The sequence below is a fragment of the Siphateles boraxobius genome, unplaced genomic scaffold (genome assembly GCF_051911475.1).
Source record: "Siphateles boraxobius isolate OS27281-9 unplaced genomic scaffold, OSU_SipBor_1 130, whole genome shotgun sequence".
NCBI lineage: Eukaryota > Metazoa > Chordata > Actinopteri > Cypriniformes > Leuciscidae > Siphateles > Siphateles boraxobius.
Genome location: NW_027508734.1, coordinates 4,739,024 through 4,765,988, shown reverse-complemented (window position 1 = coordinate 4,765,988; position 26,965 = coordinate 4,739,024). Strand labels below are relative to the sequence as shown.

The window sequence follows — 26,965 nt, the reverse complement described above, 5'->3', positions numbered from 1 at the left end:
TTTTGCCTGGGGCCCCCACTCAGCGTTGGTTCGCCTCTGGACACAATGCATGCTGGGATCCATTAATGAGTTTTGTATGCTATGATGTCACCATTGTTTTGTTTCATATGCTGATTGTTGATGTCTGTGAATGTATAAATGACACTTGCTAAAAACTTCCTGCTCACAAGTGTTCATTTTTCAGAAAATCTGACTTTTGTTATAGATTATCACATGGTCTGTACCGCATGTCAAGAGAAATGGACTGTTCTCTTTCAAACCATGTTCCTGAGGCCCAGCACTGGATATTTTGCATGCATTTGTCTGACAAACCCATTTCAGATCTTTCGGCATTACTCAATACCAAGTATGCAAAGTTCAGACTCGCCAAGTTCAACTCAGAAGAACAAACTCCCAAAGACGGGAGGATGAAAGTCTGGTAAATCTGCAAATGAAACGGCGTGTACTTGATAACGTAGCTCGGCTCGCCCCGGCTACTCCGGTTATCTCAGTATGTAACCTATATTTTAGGCAACAATAAAACAAAATGTTATAAAACATCACTCTGCCTCTTTTTGTTTTCATTTGAAAAAAAAAATCGTAAACATTAATAGCCACACAAATGTGGTTCACGCTACGTGTACATTGATTATCTTCATTGCTTTTATATTCAAAACAAAATGAAACATAAAACAACCCTGCTTCTTTTCATTTACATTTTAAAAATAAAAAACATGTGTGATACAGTGAGAGAGAGACAGAGAGACAGAGAGAGAGAGAGAGAGAGAGAGAGAGAGAGAGAGAGAGAGAGAGAGAGAGAGAGAGAGAGAGAGAGAGAGAGAGAGAGAGAGAGAGAATGCAGCTGCAAAACCACAACACCAGAAGATCAAGATAAGAAACCTGACATTCTCAGAGAAGAAAACATATACTGAACAAAGACAGAGTAAGCTTTAAAATATAATTGTGTATCTGGCATGGAGCGTGAGCATAAGAGTGGTGTATTTGGCTTTTGCCTCTGCAAGAAATAATAAAATGAGAATGAGGACTGTCCTCAAACTGATTGTGTTGTCCCAGTCTGTTCATTTCTATAGAGTAAGAATCCTTTTGGGGGATCATGAGATGACTGTCTGAAAAAGATAGATTTGTATAGCGATATCCCGATAAGGTTGTCACCAGTCTCAGCAGTTTGTGCCGGTGTGTATGAGCATTTCTGTTCTCCGAGGGTGAACACACAGCTGTGGTGAACTGAACTAACACACACTACACAGGTCTGAACTGTAGGTCTAGGGGTACAGTATATCAGAGCAGACCCTGAGATAATATAATCAAAAAAGAGAATATTATAAGCCATACTCCTGGATCTATAAACGTAGACCGTTTACAGGAGTAAATAGAGGAAGTGACTCGTGACCAAAATAGAGTAACGTGGTCACGGTAAAAACTACCAAGAGGGTGATGCGACACACACAATATTTGAACTAATTAATAACAACAACAAAAAAACAATTCTAATCAGTAAATTCGGCCACTTCACGATAATGTCACCATCATCATTCCAAATGTACAAAAAAGTAGGTTTTGTGTCTTTGAAAATATTAATATCTATGTATTAACAATGAGATCAGGCTGGATGTGGAGGAGAGAGAACGATCAAGAGGGAGATTTGAAAAAAGACTGCAGAAATAGCAGCCTGATCTCATGAAAGTGCGTATCTATACAACGAATTTTATTTCTCGTGCCATTTATACGCCAAAAATAGTTTTTGCATGCATATGATACGCAGTTTTCACGTGCATATGATACACACTTTATGGCGTGTAATACACACGCACTCCCCACCCCTAATCCTACCCAAGGGGTGTTCAGTGCGTAGCATATGCACACAAAAACCAATTTTTGGCCTATAAATGGCACGAGAAATAACATTCGTGGTCTAGATATGAACTTTCATGAGATTGTGTTGGAAATAGAGATGAGACACAATACAAAAGAGAAAAGCTCAAAAGAATACCACTGGAAAATTAAGGGTTATGATCACATACACACACGTTGCTTTGATTCGCTCCACACGTGAGTAACACTGGGGGCCGGATATAGGCATGGTCAAGGAGGGGCAATGCCCCCCCAAATGCCGTGACTGCCCCCCCAAACGTGATGGCATGCAAAGATCCCAAATTTAAAAAAGATTTCAAGAAAAATGGTCAGAGTGAGCGCTCTCTGCTCTCTATCCCTCATTCAAAGTAGCTACTGATTGGTAGATGCATAGGGAGGGCGTGGCCGCTTCTCCGGCTTGTGGTGAACCTGCTGAGCTTCACGTCTCAGTCAGTCACTGCAGAGCGGAGCACGCAGACACACTGTGACAGTGACAAACTTTCCAATGAGGTTCTTGTTGCAAAAATTATGTTTTATGTCAATTATGTCAAAAAGACTAATGATGATGAGAACGTAGAGTATATAGACCTCTCCACCATTTGCACATATCTACACGGGTATAAGAATGCCTTTCCTCAGCTCCATCGCATGTATGTGACCTCACTTGTGATTGGAATATCATCTGCATCATGCGAGAGCTCTTTCTCCACATGGTCTCGTGTTCTTACCCCCTTCCGCCGCACTATGCTACATGAGAGAAAAATAAATTTAGTTATTCTGGCTCACGAGAAGGCCATAACAACAGGTCTAGATATGGACGCTTTAGTTAGGACTTTTGCACAGAAAAGCAGACGACTGATGCTATAATGACTGATATAAGCCATGCGGTGTACAGAGCTAAAGAAATGAAGAAAAAAAAAAAAGATTGAAATAAAAAACGAAAGGACAGACAAGACAGACAGACAGATAACAATAAAAAAAAGATTTAAAAAAAAAAGATAAATGCAGCCTCAACAGGGCACAAGCCAGTGTCCTATTTGTGCCGGTCCCAAGCCCGGGTAAATGCAGAGGGTAGTGTCAGGAAGGGCATCCAACATAAAACCTATAAGACAAATAAAATGCTGATAGCTGATAGCTTTGAGCTGATAGATTAGAGCTGGGCGATATAGGATTTTTTCATTTCACAATATATTTTTTCATTTCTGGCCATATCGATATATATCACAATATAAATCAAATCACTATATTTATCAAATTTAAATGTTCCGTTAAATGACTTGCCCCCCCTGATATTCTACCTGCACCCCCTAGTGGGGCTGGCTGAATCCGGCCCTGGTTTGATTCGCTTTATTTTTCGTGAAGCATTATTTGGTTGCGCTTCTGCTATGATAAACAGACATCTACTCTTGTGTTGCGTGTGTAACGGAGTGACTCTGACGACTGCTCGTGAATGCCGTGTATACCGTCATTGATTGTGCACTCGCCTTGCTTGAAGGGGAACGGGGTTCGAGACCGACTCGGAGCAGGGTTGTTACGCACGGTTTGGCAAAGCGTAAGCAGCGCATTTTTTTTTTTTTATATAAAGAATATATATAAAACCCCAGCAGGGCTGTTAGGATTGGAGTGTGAGTGTTTGGAGGCGGAGCAATGAAGAAGGAGTGTGTTTGTTTGAGTTGATTTCAAATATCAAAAACGGCTTACCGCACCTTTAACATCAGCTGTCGTCACTAATGCTCACTGAGAGATGTTCAATAAAAACAGGGGATTTTACTGAGTAACATACAACCGTAAGACATTTTTAAGCCAGAAAGTAAGTGATCCTTAATAAATTAAGGAGAAAAGTTAGGAACAATAACTATAGGACAGGCTACAAAACTTTCCCACGTTATAAGGATGTTCTTTTGAAACAGCAACACAACCTTATTCATCTGAAGTCAGTTTTGATTCTCATGTTTAAAGGATGTTTCAAGAATGTTGCCCTACACACATTTTCTACCAAAATTAAAAAAACCTTCTACAAACAATGCATAATAACAAGTTTGTGCTAATCTTTTTAAAATATTATTAAAAGACAAGATAACGTTTAACAAACATTCTATCAACGTTACTGGCCGAACGTTTGTTCATAACTTGAGAGAACCTTGGCAGAACAATAGCTAAAGTTATAAGAACGTTCCCTGTTATCTGGGGACACTAAAAACTTCTGATTTGAGCTCATGCTCGTTGGTTCGTTTATTTATTTATATAGCACATAACAGACTACCACTATAGTTCCAAAGTGCTGTATATTGCAATAAAAAGAAACCAGCAGACATGTAGACAAAAAAGAAAACACAAAAAACATCCATGTACTAATGTACTAAAAAGCCAAAGAATACAGATACAATTTTAAGCGGTCCTTAAAAACATTTAGATTTATGGAGGATCTAACATCCAATGGTAAATTATTCCACAGTCTAGGACCCGCGACAGAGAAAGCTCGATCTTTCGTTTTGTGACGTACACGGGAAACAGTTAACATAAACTTGTTTGCTGATCTTAATCTTTCACCCGCATTGTAGGGCTTAATAAACGTAGCTAAATATTCTGGCGCCATTCCATTAAGTGCTTTAAAGACATATACCAGAATCTTATAATGTATCCTAGAATGTACTGGTAGCCAGTAGATGCTGTTGATGATTTATAGTTTTAAAGGAATAGTTCACCCAAAAATGAAAATTCTGTCAGTATTTACTCTCCCTCATGTTGTTCCAACCCCGTAAGACCTTCGTTCATCTTCAGAACACGAATTAAGCTATTTTTGATGAAATCTGAGAGCTGGATCACTCCTACATACTTTACATTGCAGGCCCCGAAAAGTTATTACAGACATCGTTAAAATAGTCCAAGTGACTACAGTGGCTCAATCTTAAGTTTATCAAGCGACGAGAATACCTTTTGAGCGCAAAAAAAACAAAAATAACGACTTATTCATTAAGAACTATTCATTTCCTTCTCTTTGGGCCTCGAGTGAGTTCACTAGTGTAATAGCGTAAGCTTCTGTTGTTGTACGTCACACGCATCACACACATGACCAGCGTCAGCCAATAGTGAGCCTACGTGTGACGTAGCTCTACGCCATTACACTAGTTTAACTGACTAGAGGCCCATATGGCGCTTTTCCACTGGATGGTACGGCTCAGTACGGTTCGGCTCGGCGCGGCACGGTTTGGCTCGCTTTGCTTTTCCACTGCGTGGTACGACTCGGCTCGGCGCGGCATGGCTCGGTTCGCTTTAGCTCGGTTGCTTTTCCACTGCAGTTAGTACCGCTTCAAAGTGGGTGGGATTATGACTGATCGTTATAGTTTATCCGCTCCTCGGCAACTAACAAGAGGAACGTCTGCGCTTCTCGTCCACTGACCGCGATTCAGCCATTTCTTTTTTGGAAGTTTTTTTTTTCTTCAAGCAAGTAAAGCAAGTAGTTTTAAAACATTGGAGGCTGTTACTGGCTATTTAAATCTAGCGGGTTTGATGTCTCGCAAATACAGTGACGCTGGTAGTGATGATTCTGTCTGTCTGACCAATCAGTGATCTACAGTGCTTCCACGTCACATTTTAGTATCGGTACGGTACGCTTGGAACCTCAACAGAGGTGGTACCATTTAAAGCGAGCCGTACCGTACCATGCAGTGGAAAAGCGCCAATAGAGAAGGAAATGAATAGTTGAAATAAAGTCGTTATTTTTCTTTGTTTTTGTGCACAAAAAGTATTCTCGTCGCTTGATAAACTTAAGATTGAGCCACTGTAGTCACTTGGACTGTTTTAACGATGTCTTTAATAACTTTTCGAGGCCGGCAAGTTTCAATCCTTTTGAAGCCTATGGAGGAGTGATCCAGCTCTCAGATTTCATCAAAAATATCTTAATTCATGTTCCGAAGATGAACGAAGGTCTTACGGGGTTGGAACAACATGAGGGAGAGTAAATACTGACAGAATTTTCATTTTTGGGTGAACTATAACTTTAAGATCATAATGAACCCCGATCCTCACAAATAACTGAACTGAATCAGTAAAAACAGATTTATAATCTACATGAAAATGCAAAATGTGAACTTCTTGTCAGTTACTGTAAAATCCTTGTGACAAAATATCTTGCGTGTTTTATTGTTTTTGTGACCTTTCTTCCTTAAAAAAAGTCGCATCACCGACTCCAGCATCAGCACCTGAAGAACACACACGTTATAAGATGTGACTTTATGAATCATTCTGATCTGTTGATGCTTAATAGTTCAGTTGAAATATTGTATATGATTGTTGTGACTGTTGTTACATTTCCAAAATGAAGGGGACTTTATCAGTTCAGGTAATGATTGTAACGGTTCTCTTTTCTGAATATAGAAGCATTATATATTATATCTAGTTAAATGTGATGATTCATTCAGACATTTGTGTTTAGATACAGTTTGTTGAGCGTTTACCTTTGCTCTTGCTTTTCTTTTTGTCCTGTATATTGATCTGTGCGTAAGTCAAATCACTGGGTCCTGCAGTATTAATATCTAATATAGAACAGAAAATAAATCAGATTATTCAGAATATGCTGGACAAATAATATTGTACTTCAGGACAAACAGGATCTCACCTTTGCTCCTGCATTTCTTAACTTTTGTCCCGATTTCTGAGTACATCACATTATTTGACTTTTCCATGGTATTGTCTGGAAAAATATAATTAGTCAATTAATAAGAAATTTATATTTTCATTTTATTAACTAAAATTGCATAAATATTATAGGTAAATTACTCTATTGAAGAGGGTTTTTAACCTTTATCCGCGGATTTTTTTTTCTTAACAGTGACCTCTGAATATGTGACGTCTGAAAAAAACACAACGAGGAATAAGTCAATCACGGATTTAATGATTTTTTATTTTTTTATTATGATGCATGTCTAGATTTTTTCTAATAATTTTGAAGACTCAACCTTTATTTCCACTATTCACTGGAGTCACATCATTATAAATGTGATCAGAATCTGCTGGACAGCAAACAAGGAAAAAGTTTAAAAGCATGTCAGTCTAAAAAGGGGGGAAAACCATTAATAAATAAACGTAAATCATGTTATTGCGTCTGACCAGACTGCAGAGGAGAGTTTAACGCTAGAGATTCTCCAGAAGGATTTGGGACTGATGTCTGTTGATTGTTCCTGTGCTGATCTATAATAGAGACAAAGATCATTATGGTGACTGTAAGAGTTGTCAATCACATATTTTCTGATTAAATACATTAAATGCTCATTTTATTAATAAACATGCAGTGACTGTCTAGGCTTCAGAAACTGTATCTTCCATTTGTTGCTGTTCATGTGGTTTAATAATTCATAACCTGTGATGAACTGCTCCACACCTTTCTTGTGTTTGTGTCTCCACAGCAGAACCAGTGAGATGAAGAACAACAAGCAAACACTCAATCCTACAGACACACCAACGGCCAGATGAGAAGGTGAAGCTGTTGAGACTGAAGAACATGACAAACACACAGATCTGTCCGTGAGTGACGTGATACTGTATGATAATATTACAATAATATCATCACAGATTATTCAGAGACCTCTGACAGAGATCCAGCTGTGGAGAGACTGTCCTCTCTCTGTTTTACAGGAGTAGAAACCCTCATGTGACTTTGAGACAGTAGTGATGCTCATCTCTCCTGTCGTCTGATTCTGGATCAGTGATCCGTCTTTATAGAAATCAGCGCTGAGGATCGAGGAGTTTGATCGATGTAAACAGTGTAGAGTCAGAGTCTCTCCCTCAATCACAGGATCAACAGAACTCTCCAGAATCACCTCACCGTCTACAAACACAAGAAACGTGCGTTTATAACTGTAAATAGGAAGAATACAGCAAACAGATCATAAGAAAAATACTGATATTATGAATTGTACTTTATACCTCTCAAGCTTTTTTATGCTGGTGTCGTGTAGTCTAACCCGATCTCATGAGAAAAAACAACTATTTTATGAGTAGACGATTGTTTTGTTTGGAGTAAAAAAAGTAAGCATTGTAGAAGCATTAATTATTTATTTTTATTGGTTATTCACTGTCACATGGGCACAGCTGATCACTTCTGCTGTCTTTATTATTTCCTATGGTTGGAGAGGGATGGAAGAGGCGAGTAGCGGGAGCAAACTTTCTGTTGACCGTACTGCATCAGTTTGAATGTCGTATCAAGCTTTATATAGCTTATCATAATCAAATCAAAAGCAAGCTAAGTTCATCAGTCTTTTTGATGGAAATGACGAGCGACTGCGAACGAGTCGCACAGGATTATTCCTCTATAGCCTCTATGTGTCTATTGGATGCCGCTAATAAGCATCAAGGTCCACCTTTAAACCCAACCATCAGTGGTGCACAAAAAGATTATACTAATGAGATTGTACAAATTCATACACATTATTCACCAATGTGCCAAAATGTAAAATAGTTACAAATTTGCATGAGAGTTTGTTGGTTGTGTATCAGATTTTTAACCACTGGAATAAAAACAGGTCCTTTTTGCGGCTTAATCTGCCAATTTATATGGTAAGAAACTCTCTGATGAACGTGAAAAGTGATCAGTCACATTTTGCTTTGTTTTTATGTGGCATTTAAGGGCATGTTCATGTAACATCATAATAAATTAAGTAACAAAATGGAGGAGCCTAAACATTCAGTCCCGTCAATCATCATTATGAGAGTATATAAGCAGCGATAGTTCTTACGGCATCCCTCCTCCTCCCCTATTTCTCTTAATCTTCCTCTGTGCAGAACTGGCATAGAGGGTTTCGCTCGAGCCTCCTTTGAGGACAGCAAGACAAGTTTGTTTAACATTAGTACATGCTATATTAAGATTGAATGTGCATGCGGACTCACGTATAGATACTTAAGGAAAAACTCATTCAAATAATTGAACAGAAGTCAGTCTGTCATCAGCTGTACAGAATTAATGGAACCATTAGTGAAAAAATTTCTCTAGACTGTAATTAGAATTTAGATTATAACATTAGACTAGTAGATGTCATGATTATAAACCGGACTCACCATGTACAGTGATGTTTCGAGGACGATGTTTCTCTCCAGATTCAGACTCACACCAGTACACTCCAGTGTCAGATGTGCTGAGAGAGTCCATTACACATCGAGATCCTGTTTGTTTTGCACAAGTTTGTGTGTCTTTGTCTGTGTATCTTCTCACTGTCCATCCAGCAGAGTTACTCTGATCCTCACAGCTCAGAGAGAGAGAGTCAGAGGAGAAGTGTTGACTTCTGCTGGGATTGATGACCAGAGACACTGAAGCAGAAACACCTGAAAAGAGGAAAATCTCAATCAGAACTGACAGCACAGAGACTGCAGTGAAACACAGATCCGGATGAGCACAAGCATAAACCCTCACCAGTGATCCACAGTGTGTGTGAGCTGCTGTTGTGTGTGTAATAGGCTGGTCGTCCTCTCTCGGCTCTGCACGTATAAACTCCTGTGTGCTGTAGAGCAGCAGGACTGAGAGTGTAAGATCCTCCAGCTCCTCTGCTGCTGTCTGACAGATGATCATGATCTCTGAACCAGCTGAACGTCCAGCCTGTAGAGGAGCCTGAAACCTCACAGATCAGAGTCACTGATTCTCCTTCAGTCAGCCACGGCTGTGGAGACACTCGCACTGATGCCTGCGCTTCAGCTGAACAAAACATCATGAGTTACAGAGCCGCAGAGAAACTGATGGAGAAGCTGATCACAACAAACACAAACTCACCTGATACAGTCAGTGTAACAGCATCACTGCGCTGAGAGCTTTGAGTGTGTATCTGTCCTGTACAGGTGTATTTACCGCTGTGAAAGAGATCAACACTGCTGATGATCAACTCTTGTGTTGAGGTTCGGCTGACAGTGTTTTTATATTGGTTGGTTCCCTCTATTTCCCATCTGTACTCAGTCAACTCAGTGTCTCCTCCCCACTTTATATCACATCTGAGAGTGACTGTTTCTCCTCTAAACACTCGTTCATCAGGTCGTACCGTCACCACAGCTTTAGGACTCTCTGTACAAACACAGATTATTGCATTTATAGTTTCAGAAGTTGTGTAGATATTGTCTCTGATCTGTATTTGTTGCATCACACACTACAGTCTCTCTCACCTGTAACATTTACCCACAGTGCATCACTGTATTGTGTGTAATAGACTGGTTTCCCTCTTCCAGCTCTACACCAGTACTGCCCTCCATCAGACACTGAATCAATCTTCAGGCTGTAGGAGTGTGTTTTCTTCTTCTCTGTCTCAGGGTTCAGTGTGTGTTTGTACCAGTAAAAGTCCCAGTATCCAGTGGACAGATCCATGCGACAGGTCAAAGTCACTGTGTTTCCAGTCAGTGCCGCTCCTGCAGGATCTGATGTGAGTTCAGGCTTCGGCTTTAGATCTGCAGGAGAACAACAACAGATTCAGATCCTCCAGAGTCAGAGTTCACATGTGTTACACAAATCATTCAGTATTTGTCTGCAACAGTTCATACAGAAGAGAATAAGAGCTGAAATATGGATTTTAGATTAGCATTATAGATCTGAATATGAACTACATCAACAATGTTTATAATTATTAGTAAAAAGCTAAATAAAATGTTGATATTCATATAGAGTCTACATGTATGTTCTTTTGCATTCAAATATATCACACAAATGTGGATTATACAATATTTACATCATTATTTAAAAGTGTTTAAAATCTTGTATATTCTGTATAAACTCACTTTATTAGTAAAGGTAATGACTAGTAAACCTGTTCCTTTGTGTTTGATGAGTGATTTCTTCTGTCTGCTGTGAAATAACTGGACAGTCTGAACTTTTATAAGCTTTAATGTATTTTTCTGGTCACGTATAAAGTGCAGTTTTGACAGCGACAGCCGTATTGTTTAGCAGGGGCGAGTCTCTGTGAATCATTCTGTATAATTCGTTTTTTACATTTTTCATAACATTAGTGATCAGAGATGTCTGGCAACTGTCAATAAATATTGGAGAGTTTGAAGGTTGTGTTTCTATAAACAGTGTTTGTCTCTGAACAGTAAGAACTAGTGTAACAGTTAAATGTCCCTGATGGTGTTGTTCTACTACCCACCATTAGAGGACACTATTGTTCCTTTATGCTGAGTTTAAATACAGGTAGTAGAAGAAGGACAGAGCTGGTGGCGTCGGCGGTTTGGCAACACTGGACTGTGACTGGAGCACTGATGGCAGGAAATGAGAGAAGGGTCTGGCTGCAGACTGGGCGATTGCAGCTCCACTCTCAAACAGGAAATACGTCACCTCCACTTCGTGGGGGCGGGGCGGAGTAAATTCGCGGGGTTTTTACATTCCATACTTCGCTGTGGGGAAACATCAGCGATTTTCTCCCCTTCTATTCAGGTATTAATTCTAATGTTTTTTTTTTTTTAATATAATGTTTGTAGAGTGTGCAGATGTTAGTATTATATTGGTTGCTTGCTAATTTAAATGTTTGACATTTTTTTAGTTAAGAGATGCACAAACGCAAATCTCCATTTTGAGCATTATTTAATGGCCCGAGACCACATATAGATAATATTTTAGTGTTGGTGTGTGGCAGGTATGTTTGTATTTATTGTTTAACTATGATGGTCTTCCGGGTCTATTGGACCCCAAATGACTTTTGCTCAAAATAAAAAAATGTTCTCTTTGTCCAAATGGTTTGAAACCTTCTACGGCTCTCAACACTTTCTAGATCTACAACAAAAATTTTTTTTTTTATGGTATCTGTTTTTATGTTGGCGTGACAAAAATAGTCACACTCGTGGTCTTCGGGGTCTATTGGACCCCGCAATCAAAATAGACAAAATAACATCATCAAAATCAGAAACAACGTAGAACACATAGACAGAAATGACAGAAATAAAGTGGCACACTTCCAACAATGCAAAAAACATCCACAATCCAAAATTATCATGCTCACCACAGGCGCACACACACACACAAACACACACATAAAGAGGAATACATTTATACAGGAATACATACAGACTATAAAAACTGTTCTCTTATCATTTGTAAAATAAAATAATCTAAAATGCAGAACCACCAGAAAAATAAATTGGTAACACTTAGACGAATTGAAAATGTGCGCGCGCACACACACACACACACACACACACACACACACACACACACACACACACACAGACACACAAACACACACACACAGAAATACATTTGTAAGGAAAGTCTTATAATTTGTCAAATAAAATCATACAAAATGAAGAACCACCTCAAAAATAAATTGGTGACACTGTACACATAAAAATAAAAATAAAATGTACACACACACACCCTGTGTTTGCTCCAACCCTGTCTGCAGGTTTGGCACTTCACTGTTGTGGTTGTTTTTGTGTGTGCTGTGTTTTTTCAGTACAAAAAATGCAAAATTTTGACAAAAATTATTTTATTTTTGTTATAATTGTGATTTTATAAAATTTAGATATGAATCCAACTGAATCCAACTTTAGAAACTATATCTTTCAGTAATTCAAATAGCAAATAGCATATAATGGAGCTCTATAGCCATCTAGTGGTTAAAGTGATTTATTACAAATTTTAATCTGTATTTTCCAAAAAATGGGCAAAAATCTTACATTAAACCTTGTAAAATTATCCATGGTATCCCCAGGAATGAAAGTTAGAAATCTGGGTCTTTTATAAAGTTTATTTAACATAAAATGCTGTTTTTTTGTAAAAATCCTATTTAATTAAATATTTATTTATTTATAGAAATTTTTGAAAAATCATAAATTCTACAAAAACTGCACAAATGTTGAGTAAAAACATTAATGAACCGAGTAAAATTATATTTGTTAAAAAAAAAAATATTGTTCGGTTACAAAATTAAATGTTGTTGTCTGGGGTCCAATAGACCCCGAAGACCACGAGTGTGATTTTTTTTTGAAGACCATCAGAGAGTTAATTCTGTTTAGTGGGGATTGTTTGGTTGTATTGAGAAGTGTAAATGTGAAGAGAATTTAACGTTATGCATTTTCAGTTAAAACGGTTTCACCCTCTTCCATTTCCCTAACATGAAACTTTTGGCAGTTAAAGATTTGTTCATTTATTGTCTGAATTGTGACTTTTATTGTGTTTTGAAATTGAACAGGTGTAGTGAATTGGAAAAGACTTTCAGAGAGACACCGTCAAATGTACAGAAAGCCGTACACCATCTCTATATGCAGCCGCCTACAATGCAGCCAGCTTTACAAAGACTGTGGGGCTGGCTACCAGGGAAATGGACAACGGGGAGTGCTTTTGGGGTTTTACTCCTCAGGTGATAACCCTGGCTAGCTGGGATTGCTTTTTGGATGATGGAGGTCTTGAACAGTGAAGTGTGTGTGCGCGCAGTGTTGTCTTTGATGTAACAATTTTGGTCACTTTTTTGTAATTCAAGTGTGTTGTCAATATATACATATATATATTTTGAAACAATTCAATTAACTGGAAATTATTCTTCATTATTTTACTGTGGTTGATTTGCACATTATTTTGCTTTAAATACAAAATTCTAAATAATTATTTTTTTCATATTTGTATTTTTTTTTTACAGTATGGTCCCTTGCAGTTATTGTGTTGTAAAAATTAAAGATTATTTGTTGGTTTTTTTTGTTGTTTTTTTTTACATAAAAACAATTAAAACTTAAATTGTGGAAATTTAATTTGGCTATTGATATTACAGAAGTCCTGTGGTAAAATTACACTATTAACTTACTCCATCTACCCTTGTAAAGTTAATCCGAATAGGGCTTTAGTCTCGACATTTCCCCTCCCACATCCACATACAATAAAAAAGGTATAGGCTTAATGTGTGTCTGTTCGTGTGTATGTGCGTGTCACAAATCATAAATTGTTTCTTTCTTCAACTTATTAAAATATCTTACTTTACTGCAACTATCTGTTTCTGCTTCTTTATTATATTTATAGTGTGTGATTTATAAAATACATTATATCCTTCATCACACATAATGTGTCTGGTCACTTTATATCTTATATCAGAATATTATATTACTGTTAAGCCTACTATGGATATTAAAATATGCCGAACCATGTGTCCTGTATCATAGCTACATGAATGACCTTTGCAGCAAAAAAAAAAACGAGGGAAAATCAGTTCAGTATTCAGTGAGATATGATTAATTTAATGCGCTGACAGCTCATTTCACCTTCACCATTCAGATTACACTGAGCGGAGCGGATGACCGGTTTAAGATGGCGGCTCCAATTCTCGTCCGTGCCAATAGGCAGTAGCGGTCGATAGGGCGTCTACCTATATGATGTCTATGTGCAGCCAGCCCTTATTGGGAAATGACGGTAACTCTGGTAGCGATCCGGAAATGGAGGATGAATCGTGTATCGGGAGTGTTGGAGGGAATGAATGGTGGAAAATAGTAAATCGGAAAAGAAAGAAAACTTATAGCCAAGGATAATTTACGGATAGTGAAAAGGGGGATCACGTGAGTAGGAAAAATGTAGAAGAATATAAAGTAATGATGAAATTTGCAGAACCTGGAATGAAGTTAAACCCAATTAAATTGACCAAAGCTCTGAAAAAAGCGTTAGGAGCAATAAAAAATGCAAAGACTGAGAGATGGAAATGTGATTATCATGTGTAAAGATGAAAATCAACAAAAGAAGGCTCTGAGAATTAATTGGATAATTGGATGCTCGGTATCATGCACAGTGATGAAGAGGAAACCTTGTTGAGGAGTAATTTCTGGAATTCAACTAATTACTGATAAAATTAAAAGCTGCATTGAAGGGCGCAAAGTCATTGAAGCAAAACGGGTTCAATATACTAAAAACAAAGGATGATAGTCTTTCGGTTATGCTTCAGTTTGAGGAAGAAAGAATGCCAGAGAGAATAAAAATAAGCTATGTAAGTTACCCAGTAAGACCTTATGTACCTCCTCCACTAAGATGTTGAGTGTCAGAAGTATGGACATGTTAGTGTGGTTTGCAGAGGAAATTACGATGTGCGAGGTGTGGGGGAGAACATGAATATGGTAAATGTGATGAGGGAGTGAAGGTAAAATGCAGCAATTGTGGTGGTGAGCATAGTGCTGGATTTGGGGGTTGCATCGCTCACAAACATGCGGTGAAAGCCCAAAATGTGAGAATAGCGGAGGGGTGGACTTATGCTGGAGCAGCCCAAAAAGCTAAACAAAATGAGCAGACACAGAGAGAAATAAAAATTCAGGAATGCACTGAAAGTGTTTTGGTTCAGGAAAAGTCAATTGAGGATAAATTGGTGATTGGAAAATGGAATTTGTGTCATTTATGGCCGAAGTGATTAATTGTTCAGCTCAATCAGAAAGCAGAACAGAGAATTAAAATCATAATAAGGGCAGCAGAGAGGTGCTTGAATGTAGTAGGGGTAACGTTGGAAAAAATAAATGATATATAATGATATTAAATGATACTAAATCGAGTACTCAAACATCATGTGGAAATACATAATAATAATAATAATAATAATGGTTTTAACGGTCTTGCAATGGAATGCCAGAAGTATTATTGCAAATGGACCAGAATTCAAGAAGTATATAGATCAACAGGATAAGAAACCAAATATAATTTGCATTCAAGAAACATGGATGAAACCACATCTAAATTTTGTTCTGCAAGGATATAATACAGTAAGGAGAGATAGAGGGGAAGGAAATGGAGGTGGGGTGGCCACTTTTATAAAGAATGATAAAGAATACTCAGTCATTAAAGAGACGGAAGAATATGAAATGGTGGTTATAGAGGTATATGCAGAGAATCAAACTATCAGAATAATACATTATTATAATCCTTGTAGTGGACTAAGTAAAGAATTAGAAAATGTTATTGGGTCAGGAAATCATAAAATAATTTGGTGTGCCACTTTATGGGGAAGCAGTAATGATGATTATAATAGGGGTTGTAGTGGAAGAAATTATAGACAATAATGGTTTAGTATGTTTAAATGATGGTAGAAACACAAGAATAGATTTGGTACGTGGAGTCGGGTCAGCAATAGATTTAACATTGGTTTCTGAAGAGATAGCAAGTAAATGTATATGGGATGTTTGGGAAGAAAATATTATGGATAATGATCACTATATAATTGTATGTAAGGTAGGGATGAGTGTATTGGAGCATAATGTGATTTTAGATACAAGATGGAGATTTAATAAAGCAAATTGTGAAGCTTATAAATATCTAAGTGAGGTAGAAATAACATCATTATAATTAAATACGATGGAGGACATAGATGAATGTAATGAGAAAATATGTAAAGCATTGTATGATGTAATTAAAGTTATAGGAAAAAAGGGACGATGTAAAAAGAGGAAAGCAGTTCCTTGGTGGACAGAAAAAAATGTAGTAACACTGTTCAAAATAGGAATAAAGCATTTAGGGAAAAAAATCTAATTTATTTGAAGATTTTATCAATGATAAGAAAGCACAAGCTGAAGTAAGAAGAATAATACGAACAGCTAAAAAAAAGTATGGGAGAGATTGGTGTAATTCAATAGTGGAAGATATTATTATATATAAGTGACATAAGTGAAGTAAAGGGGATCAATAAAAAATGGGAGGAATATACAGAAATCAAACTTTATCAGTTTAAAAAAAATGATGAAGGGAAAATGGCAGTGGCAGATAAAGAAAAGGCTGAACTGCTGGATAAAGTATTTGTTAAAGTTCATAGTGATACTGTTTCAGAGGATATTAAAAAGAATAGAAATCAGAATAAGAGTCAGCATCCAGATGTGATGACGAAAAGAAATCCTACCGGAGACACTTTAGATGCAGATTTTAATATAGATGAATTAAAGATGGCTCAAGGGGGAGTTAAACATACATCTCCTGGAAAAGATGATATGCAGTAATTCAACATTTATCAGATAGATCTTTGAAAATTATTTAAAATCTTTTCAACAAGATATGGAATGCAGGAAAGCTTCCTTATTCATGGAAACATGGAGTAACTATACCAATAGGCAAACCTGGAAACGACAAATCCAATCCAATTAATTATAGGCCAATTGCATTAACTTCTAATTTATGTAAACTGATGTAAAAAATGATTATACGTAGACTAAACTACAGGTCCTTCTCAAAAAAATAGCATATTGTGATAGTTAATTATTTTCCATAATGTAATGATAAAAATCTAACTTTCATATATTTTAGATTCATTGCACACCAACTGAAATATTTCAGGTCTTTTATTGTTTTAATACTGATGATTTTGGCATACAGCTCATGAAAACCCAAAAAAATTAGCATATTTCATCCGACCAATAAAAGAAGTTCCCCTTCAGGGACTACCGCTGCGTGAAATCGCAGTGGGAACGCCCTCAGCGTGACGCGTCTGAAGCATGAATGAAATCAGTCAATGGAGAGAATGAGCGTACGGCGAGTGACGTCATCGACCAGGAAGCTATAAATATCCCCTGAGTATACAACACGCCAGCTTTTAGTTACTTCAGCAGCTCTGTGTGTGTCTGAATCTGTCGATTGTGTTTGTCTGTTTTGTCAGGAGTTTTCACTATATATATTTTATATAAAAAAACCAATATGAGCGAGCAGTATAAGAAGTGTGTTCCCCCCTGTACTCGGCACATCACGGGTGGGGATTCACACGAGCTAAGTGTGGCTTGTTTGGGAGTGCAGCAATGCCCAGTCGGCTCTCGAGGGAGTCGATTGTCAGCATTGCGAGCGTTTTCCCTTGAGAACTCTGCGCTCGCGGCGATCGCTCTTCGAGGAGAGTGATTTGCTGCGAGCTCCCCGAGGCTCGGGTCCCGCTTCTGTTGAGGCAGAGCGGCGGCGCTTGTCTTGGGGCTCGCAGATGGATCTCGCTGGCGACGTTGAGACGGGCTCCGCCCAATCTCAGCTATCTCCGACGAGATCTAGTGCCTCTCACCCGGCTCTGGAAGCACGCGCTGCGGCGGTTACTTCTGCCCGGGTGGAGGCACATGATGATGTTGAATTGAGATTTTCCAGTTCTGAGGAGCTGGATGTCGAAAGTTTATTATCAGAGAAAACTAGTTTATCACATTATACTGCAAATGAAGAAGGTTTGATGGATGTATTATCTCGGGCTGTTGAAAAGCTAAAAAAAAAAAAAAAAAAAAAAATAACAGTATCGAGTGGCCAAAAGAAAAGAAAGGCTGATAGACAGGTTTCTAGAATTAAAAACAATCTAGATGATAAATTTCTGTCTGCACGACCTCAACCTTCTAGCCGGTGCTTACCGTTCTTCCCAGATCTTCATGCTGAGTTTTCAAAGACCTGGGTTAGACCGGTTTCAAGCAGAATTTACACAAATCAGTCCAATGCTTATGGTAACATTGTTGGTGCTAAATCTGCTGGTTATGTGACGATACTGTAGGCGGAGGAGACGCTTGCGAGCTATCTCTCTACTGCTTCATCGTCTTCACTTAAAGCACCGGCTCTTCCACCAAAAAATAAATAAATAAAAAAATATATATACCTCTGTGCTGGTGGGGAAGGCTTACTCGGTGGCTTGGCAGGCGGCTGCATGTTTGCATACGATGACTTTTATGCAGGCTTTTCAGGCCGACCTGCTCAAAGGAAATCTGAGGGGGGTCCCCGCCGAGAGAGACTTGCGTTCACCTCCCTTAACCTGTTAACCTTCAAGGCCACTTTTGAAAAATCCCCAGAAATGGCATACCCAAACTTAAACAGATACAGTTCATGAACCCTTTGCACTAAAAGCACAAGTATGATCTCATTTGAAAGCTGACACCTAGTAGTTTATTGTAAATGTAGAAATAATTATTGTCATAATGAAAAAAAAAGTTTAAATAGCTTCAAAGTTTTGTAAAGTTATTAGAAATTTACTTTCATGAAACATCTTCATAAAAATAAAATTGAAGTTGGCCCTGGAGGAATCTAGAAATGCACTGCAGCTAAAGCCATATGTGTGACCATTTTATATTTAAAATCTGAAAATGATAAGTCTAAAACTCTGTATTTAGTTAAATGTTTTTCAAGATCATGTCAAATTACTTTATTTTGATTAGACTCTAAAATGCAAACTGATGTTTAGTCATCTTCTGAGTCATCTATTCAGTCTATTGTCTCTATTATTTTGTGGTGTAAACGAGCCCCATTCAGAGTCAGTCTCCCCTGCACACATTTACACCTCTCCAGACTGGTTATGGCTTTAAATATGCATTTCTTTTGTCTGCATTAGCTACTAACGACTGGCTATTCACAGGCTATTCATAGGGTTTCAAACCCTAATTTCTTTTATCAAAGTTCTCACTAAATATTTGAAACTGGTATCAAATGCACTGAAACATTTCAGTAAGCATTTCTATTTAGAAAAAAATCATAAAACAATAACTGCTGGTGGCAGGTGCACCTGGGCTAGCTAGCATGTTAGCTTAGCACACCATCAATACACGACCATTTATGAGATTGAAACCATGTTTGTGCTCCAAACTTACTTTATAACGCAAGTCGAGTGTTTTAAATAATCTTCTGTGATCTAATTTGGCTTCAGATAAAAAAAAATCCGACAGAAAATTTATTATTTATAGTGTTCTGCACGATGATGAAATCTATATCGATTAGCATTGCATTATAAATATAATCTATTATTATGAAATACCTGGCATGGCTTGAAGAACACAGGTAACTCAAATATCATTGCAATCATGTTTATTGTCTTCAAAACATCTTTATCTGCATGTTACAGCGATCTCTGTCAGCTACTTTCTGTATCAGTGACGTCCTGGAATGTCACATGACTATGGGTCTTCTTCATGACCCATATATGGACTGTTATTGTGCATATAGCGCCCTCAGGCTATTGGTATGAATTGAAAACACAGCACATCTCAGTAAGAAGCGATCATAATGATTACATCGACGCATTTGGGTATAAATTCAACAAATATTATTCCTGTCTATAGAAATATGATGTGAATCTATGAGAATATATCAATATTTCTCCAAGTCTGCACATTTTTGAGCTAAAGCCCTGAGGGACGATGTTTTGCGAATCGCTGTCATGACGACAGCACGGAGTGTTTTTTATGAATGGACCAGCTGACGCTCATAATTCATATTAAAGGTATCGACTCATTTTTCCATTTCATAACTCCTGACACAAATTAAGACATAACTGTCACTATAAGTTTCTCAGAATACAATAGTGGTCAAATACTGAATCTTGAGTATTATATCTTTTTAATGATGTATAGTTTGTCAAGGTATAACATTAAATCTGATAGTAAATTTTAACTAAATAAAAAAAAAAACGCTTCAGTGCGCCGACGCTCTGGAAAAGGTTAACAGGTTAAGGGTGCCCTGTCTCTCCCGGCGCCCTCAGGGGCCCGTCCTACTAACCCTGCCGAAACAGGGCGTAGAAGGGTCTGGCGAGTGCTTTCCCGAGGGACGCTCGCCGCCTCTAAGGAGGGTTCTAGTGTGTTCAGACCAGTCGTTCCCTGCCGGTGCGCCGTTACAGGGCACTGTGTCTGTCACGCAGAATGTTCAACCAGAGCAAAGTCTTTCGTCGAGTTCGTCTTCAAAAAGAGCACAGCAGAAGCGGAGTGTCACGTCTCGTGCCTCCCTGCAGAGAAACTGGAGGGACGAGGCGGGGTGCTCTCCGGCGCGGCCTTCTCGGGGCAGGACTGATATGAGGACAGTCATTGTCGCCAGAAAGGCAGCGTCGAAAAAGTCCTGACGGGCTGAACGTCAGGACTCTGAGGGTGGTCCCCATCGGGAAAAACTTGAGTTCACCGCACAAAAACACGGTGCCCTGTCTTTCTCGATGCCCTCAGGGGTCTGTTCTACTAACCCTGCCTATACAGGGCGTAGAGAGACTCGGCGAGCGATTTCCCGAGGGACGCTCGCCCCCTCCAAGGAGGGTTGTGGAGTGCTCAGACCAGCTGTTTCCTGCCAGTATGTTACAGGGCGCTGTGTCTGTCACTCGGGATGTTCATCCGGAGGCCAGCCTCGAGAGGCTGGTTCCCTTAGTAGAGTTCCTGGCGGAATGGGTCCCCCACCCAGCAGGGAGTTAGGGTACTACTTCATCAAAAAAAAAAAAAAATCCTGACGTGCTGAACGTCAGGGTTCTGAGGGTGGTCCCTATCGTGAAAGACCTGAGTTCACTGCACAAGAACACGGTGCCCTGTCTTTTCCGATGCCCTCAGTGGTCTGCTCTACTAACCCTGCCTTCACAGGGCGTAGAGAGACTCGGCGAGCGATTTCCCGAGGGACGCTCGCCCCCTCCGAGGAGGGTTGTGGAGTGCCCAGACCAGCTGTTCCCTGCCAGTACGTTACAGGGCGCTGTGTCTGTCACTGGGGATGTTCAAATCAGATCCGAGGACTGGTTTGTCATGATAGATCTAAAGGACGTTTACTTCCATGTATCTATCCTCCCTCAACACAGGAAGTTCCTGAGGTTCGCTTTCGGGGGCGAAGCGTACCAATATCGGGTTCTTCCGTTCGGCCTAGCACTGTCACCCCGAACATTCACGAAGTGTACGGATGCTGCTATAGCCCCGCTGAGGTTACAGGGCATCCGCTTTCTGTACTATATAGACGATTGCTTGATTCTAGCTCAATCGGAACAACAGGCAGTTCGGCACCGAGATGTCATTCTTGCTCATATCAAGTGACTGGGGCTGAGGCTCAACGCCAAAAAGAGTGTTCTTTCTCCATTACAGAGAACCACTTTTCTAGGTGTAGTGTGGGATTCAACGACGATGCAGGCACGATTGTCACCTGCTCGTATTGCTTTGATTCTCGCTGCAGTAGATCAGGTCAAGCTAGGCCAGTCATCCACTGTAAAACAGTTCCAGAGACTGCTAGGTCTCATGGCAGCTGCGTCCAACGTGATACCTCTTGGCCTCTTGCACATGAGACTGTTACAGTGGTGGCTCAGGACCAAGGGATTCTCCCCGAGGGGAAATCCGCTTCGCATGATCGTGAGTTTGCGACGGTGTCATCACGCCCTGATCATGTGGAAAGATCCTTGGTTTCTGTCCCAAGGCCCTGTGTTAGGAGCTCCTTGTCGTCGCGTTATGCTAATGACAGATGCCTCTCTCACGGGTGGGCTCAGGGTCTGTGGGAGGACCATCATCGTCTGTGGCACTTAAACTGCCTAGAGATGTTGGCGCTGTTTCAGGCTCTGAAACACTTCCTCCCAGACCTAAGGGGCCACCATGTTCTTGTCCAGACAGACAACACATCGGTGGTTTCTTATATCAACCATCAGGGGGGTTTGCGTTCTCGCCCGCTTTACAAACTGGCACGTCAGATCCTTCTATGGTCCCAGGGGAAAATTCTTTCTCTGAGAGCTTTTATCTCCTGGGGTATTTAAATCAGGGGGCAGACATCCTGTTAAGACAGGGGCCGAGGCCCGGGGAATGGAGTCTTCACCCCGAGGTGGTGGAACTCCTATGGAGACATTTCGGTCTTGCCGAGGTAGACCTATTTGCTTCTCGAGAAACATCACACTGCCCGCTGTGGTTCTCTCTCAGCCATCCAGCCCCGCTGGGGTTGGATGCGATGGTACATCCGTGGCCGAGGTCACGCTTGTACGCTTTTCCCCCGATCGCTCTGCTCCCAGGAGTTCTGGAGAGGGTTCGCCGGGACGGGCTCAGTCTCCTGCTAATAGCCCCGTTCTGGTCGGCCCGGGTATTGTTTGCGGACCTAGTGTCTCTCCTCAACGGCTCTCCCCTAGAGATACCGATCAGGAGAGATCTGCTCTCTCAGGCGAGTGGGTCGATCTTTCACCCCCGTCTAGAGCTATGGAGGCTGTGGGCTTGGCCTCTGAGGGGGCCCAGCTCATAGATTCTGGTCTCTCGGCTGAGGTCGTTGAGACCATCCTCCGATCCAGAGCTCCCTCCACGAGGAAGTTATATGCCGCGAGGTGGAAACTTTTCACCTCTTGGTGTGGAGAGCGCCAGCAGGACCCAGTTAACTGCCCGGTTGGTACAGTCCTGGATTTCCTGCAGGACCGTCTCTCCACAGGGTTATCCCACTCCACACTGAAGGTGTATGTGGCGGCCTTAGCTGCTTACCACACCCCTTCAAGTGGAGGTTCCCTCGGGAAACACCCGCTTATGTCTCGCTTCCTTCGTGTCACCTTGAGGCTGAGGCCTGCAGTTCGCACAAGGGTACCAGCTTGGGATCTGGCCGTCATCTTAGAAGGTCTCTCCCTTGCTCCTTTCGAGCCCATCGAGGAAGTTTCGGAAAAGTTTCTTACTCTAAAGACTATCCTTCTCGCTATCTCATCTCTAAAAAGAATTGGAGATATTCAAGCACTTTCGGTGGCTCCCTCGTGCCTGGAATTTGCTCCTGGTTGGTTAAGGCCTTTCTCTTTCCGAGACCAGGTTATGTTCCTAAGGTTCCAACTGTTTCAGTTAGACCTATAGTTCTGCAGGTTTTCTGTCCTCCGCCTTTTCTGACGTCAGACCAGGAGAAAATTAATTTGCTGTGCCCAGTTTGGGTTTTGATGCTTACGTCCACAGAGCTGCCCTGTGGAGGAGATCGGAACAAATGTTCGTCTGTTTGGGTCACCTAAGAAAGGGTGTCCTGCATCTAGAAAAAGGATGAGCAAGTGGGTGGTCGAGGCCATCCCACTTGCTTATGGTTCGGCCCATCAGCCTTCACTTTGGCTGTAAGGGCTCATTCCACCCGGAGTATGGCTGCTTCTACAGCTCTTCTTTCAGGAGCTTCTCTTCAGGACGTTTGTGATGCGGCAGGCTGGTCCTCACCGCACACTTTCGTTAGATTTTATTCCCTCGATCTTAGCTCCACTCCCGGGGCTCAGGTTCTCTCGTCGGTTTGTGTCTCCTAATGACACACGACGGGGATTTGGTCGTATGGGGATGTGGGTATTGCGTTCCCACTGCGATTTCACGCAGCGGTAGTCCCTGAAGGGGAACGTCCCGGGTTACGTATGTAACCCAATTCCCCGAAGGGACGGACCCTGCGTGTCCTGCCATACTCTCGGCATCCCCTTGGGTCGCTGCTTCAGTAACTTTTAAGCTGGCGTGTTGTATACTCAGGGGATATTTATAGCTTCCTGGTCGATGACGTCACTCGCCGTACGCTCATTCTCTCCATTGACTGATTTCATTCATGCTTCAGACGCGTCACGCTGAGGGCGTTCCCACTGCGATTTCACGCAGCGTCCGTCCCTTCGGGGAACTAGGGTTACATACGTAACCCGGGACGTTTTTTTAATACAAAAAAAAGTCAACCTTCAAATAATTATGTTCAGTTATGCACTCAATACTTGGTCGGGAATCCTTTTGCAGAAATGACTGCTTCAATGCGGCGTGGCATGGAGGCAATCAGCCTGTGGCACTGCTGAGGTGTTATGGAGGCCCAGGATGCTTCAATAGCGGCCTTAAGCTCATCCAGAGTGTTGGGTCTTGCGTCTCTCAACTTTCTCTTCACAATATCCCACAGATTCTCTATGGGGTTCAGGTCAGGAGAGTTGGCAGGCCAATTGAGCACAGTAATACCATGGTCAGTAAACCATTTACCAGTGGTTTTGGCACTGTGAGCAGGTGCCAGGTCGTGCTGAAAAATGAAATCAAATGGAAGCATGAAGTGCTCCAAAATCTCCTGATAGCTAGCTGCATTGACCCTGCCCTTGATAAAACACAGTGGACCAACACCAGCAGCTGACATGGCACCCCAGACCATCACTGACTGTGGGTACTTGACACTGAGTGATTGCTGATCCGCTGATCGATTGCTGATCCTGATCGATTGCTCCTGTCTGCCTAGCTGCCTGCTGTGTTTTGTTTGGTTCGAGGCTGTAAGCTCCGTCTAAGCCTCGTATTAGCTTTGTATTTCTTTCTGTTTTTAACCATCATTTACTACCATTTCTAGTTGTTTATACTACTAAATACAGCTTAGACAACATCTCAGATTAACCTGACATCGCTAGCTTCCGTTATTGTTAGCACAACACGCTAGTAACTCGCTAGCCTATAGACATCATATAGAGACTAGATGCCCTATTGGGCGCTGTGGCGCAAGAAATGCGGGCGCCATCTTAAACCGGTCATACTCCTATTTGCGTTGCATAGCAGCAGTAGATGCCAGAGCACTGTGCAGCATATTCCTGCTCAAATCGGCGGACCATCACTCGGGGATTACTTTTCACAAGTAAGATTTAACATTTAACATTACCGTACTATTGGTTGTATTTTGTGAACAAAATATTCAATGTGTCCTGTATCGTAGCTACGTGTATGACCTTTGCAGCAAAAAAAACCCGCGTGAAAATCAGTTCGGTATTCAGGGAGATATAATTAATTAAATGCAGCTTTAATTAAACATTAATTAATTTATTAATTAATTTAATTAAGCATTAATTAAACTAGCAGCTCATTGCACCTGCCAAACAGATTACACTGAGCGGAGCGGGTGACCGGTTTAAGATGGCGGCCCCACGGCTCGTCCGTGCCAATAGGCAGTAGCGGTCGATAGGGCGCCTATCTATATGATGTCTATGCTGTTAACGCTCCACCCGTGTGCTCAGTTATTTATTTATTTTTCTCTCGCGCGCCCGCGCCTCTGAGTTCATAAAAAGCCCAGGTGAGTAAGAATCAGTCAACAAACACGACGAGTAATGTCTTGTCCTGTTATTGTCACCTGCACTTCATGTAATATGTTTAGCATAGCCTTCCCCGTCGGCAATATAGGGTTTATATGTGATAAATACAAGGAGACAGTCAGGCTGACGCAGAAGATTTCAGAATTAGAAACACGCATCCAAACTTTAATTGAGGATAGTAAGTGTGCTAGAGCTTTAGATACTATTTTGGATGCGCCTAGCATAGTGAACTCTTTACATGATTCGGTTCCGGCTGAATTATTGCCTGTGCAGCAAGGCAAATGGGTGACGGTGAGGGATCGCTCTAGTCGCGGATCAAAAAAACACTCTTCCGTTCCGATTACCATAACAAATCGATTTGCCCCGCTCAGTGAATCAGCCACTGAGAATTCTGTTGATTGTGCCCTGGTAATTGGTGATTTGATCACACGGAACGTGAAAATAGGGAGACCAGCCAACATAGTCACATGTTTGCCGGGAGCCAGAGCGCCTGACATCAAAGCAAATTTAAAAGGGCTGGCTAATGCTAATCATAAATTCTCTAAGATTGTTATTCACGTCGGCACTAATGATGTTCGACTCCGCCAGTCGGAGATCACCAAAATTAATATTAAAGAGGTGTTTGAACTCACAAGTACGATGTCAGGCACTGTAATTTGCTCTGGCCCCCTTCCTGTTCGAAGGAGTGATGAGATAGTTAGCAGATTGTCATCACTCAATGGCTGGCTGTCTAAGTGGTGTCCGCAAAATAATATAGAATTCATAGACAATTGGAAAAGTTTTTGGGGCAAACCTGACCTGTTGAAAAGAGATGGTATTCATCCCTCCTGGGATGGTGCTGCTCTTCTCTCTAGTAATTTGGCTCATAGTCTTAGAGACAAAACATGACAATCTGGGGCTCAGGTCAGGAAGCAGACAGACTGGCTAAACCGACCGTCTGCTAGCGGCCTCGCGTCACTAAGGTCAGATAAATCCCATCACATAGAGCCTCTTTCACCTAGATATCATCATATAGAGACTGTGTCTGTTCCCCGAATTTGGAAATCCAAAAAACTTCCAAACCGATATAAGGTTAAAAATGTAATTGATATTCAACAAATAAAAAATAGATATAATACAGATGAACAAACGATAAAGCTTGGGATTCTGAATATCCGATCCCTTCAAAAGCGCTCATAGTTAATGATATGATTTCAGATTATAACCTAGATGTGCTGTGTATGACAGAAACCTGGCTAAAACCAAACGATTACATTACTTTAAATGAGTCCACCCCCCATGATTACTGTTCAGTAATCAAAACTAGAGGTATTTCGGATTACATGGAAGGAGAGCTCGATTGCTTACAGAGAGGCTTTAAAAGCTGCTAGATCTGCTTATTTTTCAACCCTATTAGAAGAAAATAAACACAACCCTAGGTATTTATTTGAAAAAGTGGCTAAACTAACGAAAAAGAAAGCTTCAAGCCCAGAAGTTTC

General features: G+C 40.7%; 2 protein-coding genes across 2 annotated transcripts in view; both read right to left on the bottom strand.

The window, feature by feature from the left end:
- Window positions 1-5,991: 5,991 nt before the first annotated feature.
- LOC143736438 (basement membrane-specific heparan sulfate proteoglycan core protein-like) overlaps window positions 5,992-26,965 on the bottom strand; it is a 386,240-nt gene continuing 365,266 nt past the window's right edge. The window contains exons 21-27 of the mRNA XM_077227135.1: window positions 7,232-7,342; window positions 6,961-7,041; window positions 6,810-6,860; window positions 6,653-6,703; window positions 6,470-6,544; window positions 6,309-6,386; window positions 5,992-6,053 (exon numbers count right to left, since the gene is read on the bottom strand). Of these exons, the coding sequence (XP_077083250.1) occupies window positions 5,992-6,053; window positions 6,309-6,386; window positions 6,470-6,544; window positions 6,653-6,703; window positions 6,810-6,860; window positions 6,961-7,041; window positions 7,232-7,342 (509 nt within the window). The remainder of the gene's footprint in view (window positions 6,054-6,308; window positions 6,387-6,469; window positions 6,545-6,652; window positions 6,704-6,809; window positions 6,861-6,960; window positions 7,042-7,231; window positions 7,343-26,965) is intronic.
- The window catches only part of LOC143736461 (Fc receptor-like protein 5), a 44,294-nt gene continuing 26,201 nt past the window's right edge, over window positions 8,873-26,965 (bottom strand). The window contains exons 3-6 of the mRNA XM_077227157.1: window positions 9,994-10,272; window positions 9,611-9,895; window positions 9,257-9,535; window positions 8,873-9,168 (exon numbers count right to left, since the gene is read on the bottom strand). Of these exons, the coding sequence (XP_077083272.1) occupies window positions 8,888-9,168; window positions 9,257-9,535; window positions 9,611-9,895; window positions 9,994-10,272 (1,124 nt within the window). The 3' untranslated portion in view covers window positions 8,873-8,887. The remainder of the gene's footprint in view (window positions 9,169-9,256; window positions 9,536-9,610; window positions 9,896-9,993; window positions 10,273-26,965) is intronic.